Source organism: Colobus angolensis, unplaced genomic scaffold (assembly GCF_000951035.1).
Source record: "Colobus angolensis palliatus isolate OR3802 unplaced genomic scaffold, Cang.pa_1.0 Scaffold19, whole genome shotgun sequence".
In the NCBI taxonomy this organism is placed as follows: Eukaryota; Metazoa; Chordata; class Mammalia; order Primates; family Cercopithecidae; genus Colobus; species Colobus angolensis.
Window position 1 is genome coordinate 13,052,706 of NW_012115043.1, and position 7,046 is coordinate 13,059,751.

General features: G+C 39.7%; 2 protein-coding genes across 2 annotated transcripts in view; both read left to right on the forward strand.

Annotated features, from left to right (window-relative positions):
* ADAM10 (ADAM metallopeptidase domain 10) overlaps positions 1 to 7,046 on the forward strand; it is a 157,987-nt gene that overhangs the window by 58,582 nt on the left and 92,359 nt on the right. The gene's annotated exons all lie outside the window — the stretch shown is intronic.
* On the forward strand, positions 2,189 to 3,349 carry LOC105510619 (putative heat shock protein HSP 90-beta 4). The gene is given in 2 exon segments (XM_011940504.1): positions 2,189 to 3,083; positions 3,086 to 3,349. Coding segments are annotated over 2 exon segments (678 nt in total). The 5' UTR covers positions 2,189 to 2,662; the 3' UTR covers positions 3,343 to 3,349.

Consider the following 7,046-nt stretch of genomic DNA (forward strand, 5'->3'; position numbering starts at 1 on the left):
TTTTTTTTTTTTGAGACAGAGTCTTGCTGTGTCGCGCAGGCTGGAGTGCAGTGGCGCAATCTCAGGTCACTGCAAGCTCCAACTCCTGGGTTCCCGCCATTCTCCTGCCTCAGCCTTCCGAGTAGCTGGGACTACAGGCGCCTGCCACCACACCTGGCTAATTTTTTTTGTATTTTTAGTAGAGATGGGGTTTCACCGTATTAGCCAGGATGGTCTCGATCTCCTGACCTCGTGATCCACCCACCTTGGCCTCCCAAAGTGCTGGGATTACAGGCGAGATAGTGTTTTTATAGTAACTGTAAATATGTAGATATGATAAATTAATGATTTTTCAAAATAGTATGATCCTTTATAAATAGAATCTATGTATTTACAGTCACATATATGGCCTAGAATTTCCTATCAGTTTGCACAAATAATTTTATGAAAATACACGATAGGCAGCAAAAATTGAGGCAGGATACTTGTTTGTTCAGGAGAGTCTATTTTTAAGTTTGTGAAGTTCCCATTTAGAAGATGTGTTTGGCTTTGTTGATTACTTACAGCAGTAGCTTGGGTCCCTAAGGCTCTAAGGAGAAAGCCTGGAGTCCTTGTCACGGTACCTGGGAATCCCTGGGAGTTTTTTGGCAAGAGGAATGTGAGTACAGCCTCAAAATAAAAGGGTGCCAAGATTGACATGAAATGAAGGAAAAGAGAAAATAGACAATGTTTAAGAATGGACACAATATTTTGAAGCTAGTAAGTGTATGCTACTGACTCCTATTTACATAAAATATATTCATGTTAGGCCTATAGTTGGAGGTACCTTTTGACAAATGTATATACTTAGACAACTGCCATTGAAATCAAGGTAAAGAATGTTTCCATCATATCGCAAAATTCCCTCATTACTTTTTACTCTTAGTCTCCACCCTAGGCAACTACTGATCTGCTTCCTATCACTATAGATAGATTTTGACTGTTCCAGAATTACGTATCAATGGAATTAGACTCTTCATTCTTTTGTGTCTTAACAAAAGTGCATATTTTCAGTAGTTGGCTTGTTTTCTTTTTTTAATTTCTGAGTAGTTTGCCATTATATAAATACATATTTCTCTTTACTTGTTGATAGACATTTAGGTTATATTCAGTTTTTGGCCGTTATAAATAAAGCTGCTGCAAACATTTGTGTTCAGTTATTTGTGTGGATATATGCTTTATGTTTTCTTTTTTCTTGAGTAGAATTGCTGGGTCATAAGGGTTTTTTGGTTTGTTTGTTTTTAGAGGGAGTTTTCCTCGGCCTCCCAAAGTGCTGGGATTACAGGCATGAGCCAGCTCGCCCGGCCTTGTTTGTTTTTGTTTTGAAATGGGAGTCTTATTCTCTTTCCCAGGCTGGAGTGCAGTGTTGCGATCTCAGCTCACTGCAACCTCCTCCTCCCGGGTTCAAGCAATTCTCTTGCCTTAGCCTCCCAAATCGCTGAGATTACAGGCACCTGCCACCACACCTGGCTAATTGTTGTATGTTTAGTAGAGACGGAGTTTCACCATGCTGGCCAGGCTGGTCTTGAACTCCTGACCTTCAGTGATCTGCTTGTCTCGGCCTCCCAAAGTGCTGGGATTATAGGCATGAGCCACCGTGCCCGGCCCGGTTTTTATATGTTTGACTTTTGTAAGAAAGTGCTAAATAGTTTTCCAAAGTGATGTTGCCATTTTGCATTTCCATCAGCAGTGTGTGAGTTCCAGGTACTCAACATCCTACTAATATTTGGAGATGTTATTCTAGCAAAGGGTATGTAATAATACATTATTGTAGTTCTGATTCACATTTCTCTGTTGACTAATAATGTTATGTATGTTTCCATATGCTTGTTTGCCACCTGTATATCTTCTTTGTGAAGTATTTTTTCACATTGTTGACTGTCTTTGAATGATTGTCTTATTATTGATTTGTAAGAGGTTTTAAAAAAGATATCTGAACAGAAGTTCTTTGTCAGACCATATGTATTGCTAATATTTTCTCCCAGACTGTGACTTGCTTTTTTTTTTTAACTATTTCTCAGCGGGTGGAAGTTTTAAATTTTTAAGAAGCCCTTTTAATCAAAAAATTTTTTTCTTTTATGGTTTTTGCTTTTGTTTCTTAAGATAGCATTGACTACCAATGCCATGACAGTTTTCTTCTAGATGTTTCCAGTTATAGTTTTACATGTAAGTCTGTATTGCAATTCAGTTTTTCTTTATGATAGAGGTAAGGGTTAAGGGTAATATTTTTCACGTGGATATCAAATTTTTAGCATCACTTTTTGAAAAAACTATCCATTCTTCATTGAATTACCTTGGTCTATATATGTTGAGACCTATTTATATATTCTTAGGTCTTTCATTTCAATGATCTGTCTATATTTTTATGCCACTGTTTGATTATTGTAGCTTTATGGTACATGTGCTAAGCAAGGTCCATTTGTGAGGCAGAATCCATACAGTAATTTGAAGAATGAAATTTTAGTATAAAGAATTAGCTATTGAGTCACCCCCATTTAGCCTTGGTGCCATGCGCATTTTGGATACCCAGCCCACCTTGCTGTCTAGTACTTATGAGCCTTTTCCTTTCAAGATGCCTGAGGAGGTGTACCATGGAGAAGGGGAGGTGGAGACTTTTGCCTTTTAGGCATAAATTGCCCAAGTCATGTCTCTTGTAATCAATACCTTCTATTCCAACAAGGAGATTTTCCTTCGGGAGCTGATCTCTAATGCTTCCGACGACTTAGACAACATTCGCTATGAGAGCCTGACAGACCCTTCCACGGTGGACGGTGGTAAAGAACTGAAAATTGACATCATCCCCAACCCTCAGGATTGCATTCTGACTTTGGTAGACACGGGCATTGGCATGACCAAGGCTGCTCTCATAAATAATTTGGGAACCATTTATGCTAAGTCTGGTACTAAAGCATTTATGGAGGCTTCTCAGTCTGGTGCAGAAATCTTCATGGTCGGGCAATTTGGTGTTGGCTTTTATTCTACCTACCTAGTGGCAGAGAAAGTAGCCATCACAAAGCACAATGACGAAGAACAGTATTCCTGGGCATCTTCTGCTGGGAGTTCCTTCATTTACTTGTTGACCATGGCGAGCCCATTGGCAGGGATACCAAAGTGATCCTTCACCTTAAAGAAGGTCAGACAGAGTACTTAGAAGAGAGGTGGGTCAAAGAAGTAGTGAAGAAGCACTCTCAGTTCATAGGCTGTCTCATAGCCCTTTTTTGGGAGAAGGAACCAGAGAAGGAAATCAGTGATGATGAGGAAGAGAAAGGTGAGAAAGAAGAGGAAGATAAAGATGACAAAGAAAAGCCCAAGATTGAATCCTGAGGTCAGGAGTTCAAGACCAGCCTGGTCAACATGGTGAAACCCCATCTCTACTAAAAATACAAAAATTAGCTGGGCTTGGTGGCACTTGGGAGGCTACTTGGGAGGCTGAGGCGGGAGAATTGCTTGAACCTGGGAGGCGGAGGTTGCAGTGAGCCAAGATCACCCCACTGCACTGCAGCCTGGGTGACAGAGCAAAACTCTGTCTCAAAAAAAAACCAAAAAAAAAAGAAGAAGAAGAAGTGGCTTGAGTGTCTCTGGGCTGGCAGAAGACAAGGAGAATAACTAGGAATTAGATGAGGCATTCTCTAAAATCTCGTGGCTTGGAATCCATGAGGACTCCATTAACTGGCGACACCTGTCTGAACTGCTGTGGTCTCACACCTCCCAGTCTGGAGATGAGATGACATCTCTGTCAGAGTATGTCTCGCATGAAGGAAGCACAGAAGTCCATCGATGACATCATTGGTGAGTGCAAAGAGCAGGTGGCCAACTCTGCTTTTGTGGAGCAAGTGTGGAAGCAGGGCTTCGAGATACTATATATGAGTGAGCCCATTGATGAGTACTGTGTGCAGCAGCTCAAGGAATTTGATGGGGAGAGCCTGGTCCTGAGGATGAGGAGGAGAAGAAGAAAATGGAGGAGAACAAGGTGAAGTTTGAGAACCTCTGCAGGCTCATGAAAGAAATCTTAGATAAGAAGGTTGAGAAGGTGACAATCTCCAGTACGCTTGTGTCTTCACCCTGCCACATTGTGACCAGCACCTACGGCTAGATAGCCAATATGAAGTGGATCATGAAAGCCCGGGTGCTTTGGGACAACTCTATCATGGGTTGTATAATGGCTAAAAAGCACTTAGAGATCAACTCCAACCACCCCATTGTGGAGATACTGCAGCAGAAGGCTGAGGCAGACAAGAACAACAAGGCTCTCGGTGACCTGGTGCTGCTGCTGTTTGAAACCGCACTGCTGTCTTCTGGCTTCTCCCTTGAGGATCCTCAGGCCCATCCATCTGCATCTACCACATGATCAAGCTAGGTTAGCTATTGATGAAGATGAAGTGGCAACGGAGGAACTCAGTGTTGCTGTTCCTGATGAGAATCACCTCCCTTGGGGGCGATGAGGATGTGTCTCACAGGGAAGAAGTAGATTAAGAGTTTATACTTGGAAACCTTGTGCCCGGTGGCTCCCACTGCAGCTTTGAGTGGTCCTGTCCCACCTGGCTCTCTCTGCTGATATCTGGTAATTTTTTCTTTCCAGTCCTTGTGTCTAAGGCAGGAAACAAGGGCATCAAACCCCATTCCCTCCCTACTTTGACAGCAGAATTGGATGTTGTGTATCATGTTTTTTTTTGTTGTTGTTTATTTTGTTCTGAAATTAAAGAATGCAAAATAAAGAATATGCTGTTTTTATACAGTAAAAAAAACACAAAGAATTATTATTTCTGGGGATTAGCGACTAAAAGAGGATGAAGGAAAAACAATTCTAAAAAATACCCTAGAGCTGAGAGACATTTACCAAAGAGACAAATTTGGATAGGGATCCTTTCTTTGAAGTTGGGATTCAGAAATTACTGGCAAGGATGTGGCAGCTCATCAGAGAACTTCTTCCCTGGGCCAGAGCTGTTCCACAGTTGGTAGGCCAGTATTGGTAGGTAGGGAACCACCAGTCAAAACTGGCAACAAATTTTGCTGAAGGGTGAGCGTCACAGGGTGTATCACTTGCATGTCTCTGGCAGCTGGAACAGAAGCACCCTGAAACCAGAAAGAAAAGTACTACTTCAGAGCCATCTCTTGACAAAGCTTATCACTAGCTGGCAAAAAGAGAAATGTTTACAGGGTCCAAGAAGGCAGTGAAGTGTAGATTAGGAGGAACCCGGAGGCAATAAATTGATAACTGGCATAATGTCTTGTAATCTAATAGTGTCAGTCATCTTTTTTTTCAGAATTGTTTTGCTATTCTAGGTCCTTTGCATTCCCATATACATTTTAGAAATCCTTCTCGGTTTCTACAGTAAAACTTGCTGGGATTTTGATTGAGATTATGTTGAATCTGTAGATTAATTTGGGTACAGTTGACATTCTAATACTGTGGAGTCTTCACATTCATGGACATGATGTATCTCTCCATTTACTTAGGTGGTCTTTAGTTTCCTTCAGAGTGTTTCATTGTTTTCACTAGAGGCATTGAACATCTTGATTCTTAAGTAGTATAAAATTGCTATTGTAAATGAGATTGTTTTTTAAATTTCATCTAACAGTGTTTGCTGCTAATACACAACATATTATTTTATTTTTTTTTTTGAGACAGAGTCTTGCTCTGTCGCCCAGGCTGGAGTGCAGCGGCATGATCATAGCTCACTGAAGCCCTAATCTCCTGTGCTCAAGAGATCCTCCCACCTCAGCCTCCTGAGTAACTGGGATTACAGCCACATACCACCATGCCTGGCTAATTTTTAAAACTTTTCGTAGAGACAAGATCTTGCTATGTTGCCTAGGCTTTTCTCAAACTCATGGGCTCAAGTGATCCTCTTGCCTTGGCCTTCCAAAGTACTGGGATTATAGGCGTGAGCCACCACCCCCAGCCCTACTATTTTATTTTTGTATGTTAGTCTCGTATCTTGTTACTTTGTGTTAAACTCATTTATTCTAGTAGATTTTGGGTAGATTTCTTAGGATTTGCTACATAGAAGATAATATTGTCTGTAAATAAAGGCCGTTTTATTGCTCCATTTCCAAACTGTCTCTTTTATTTATTTTTCTTGGCTTGTTATGGTATCTGTAACATCATATTGAATGTTACGGAGTTGCATGAAAGTGGCAAGTGAGCATCTTTGCCTTACTCCCAGTCTTAGGGGAGAAGCATTCAGTCCTTCACCTTTAAGTATGATGTTAAATGGAGTTTGTAGATGCATTTTATCGGGTTAAGGAAGTTCCTGTCTCTTCCTAGTTTGTTGAGAGTTTGATCATGAATGGGTGCTAAAATTTGTTAGATGCTTTTTCTGTACCTAATGAGATGATTTTGTGGCTTTTCTCCCCTTTGAATGTGGTGAATTACATTGATGATTTTAGAATGTTAAACCAGCCTCTTATTACTGGAATCAACTTCTTTTGCTTATGATGTGTTTTCCTTTTTATTTATTACTTTGTTCAGTTTTCTCATTTTTGTGTTTATGTTCATAAGGAATATCAGTCTCTCTTTTTTGGTCTGTCTTTGGTTTTGGGATTAGGGTAATGTGAGCCACATAAAATGAGTTGAGTACTCTTCCCTCCTCTTTTCTTAAAATAGTTTTATAGGACATCAGGGGAACCATCTGGCCCTGGTATTTTCCTTGTGGAAAGGCTTTAAATCGTGAATTCATTTTATTCAGTAGAAAGGGGCTTATTCAGATTTTCTATATTTTGTGATAGTTTTTCATAATTTGTACGTTTTAAGTAGTTTATTTTATCTAAGCAATTGAATTTATTTTCATTCTGCTCATAATACTACTTTATTACTCTTAATATCTACAGTACTATAATGATATTTTCTTTTTCATTCTTCATTGACAGTGTATTTTTGAATGATCTTTTTTATTGAGTATAAAATTTGGGTTGACATTGTTTTTCTTTCAGCATTAAAAAAGTTACTCCAATAATTTCTAGCTTGCATTATTATTATTATTACTATTACTATTATTATTATTATTATTATTATTATTTTGGAGACA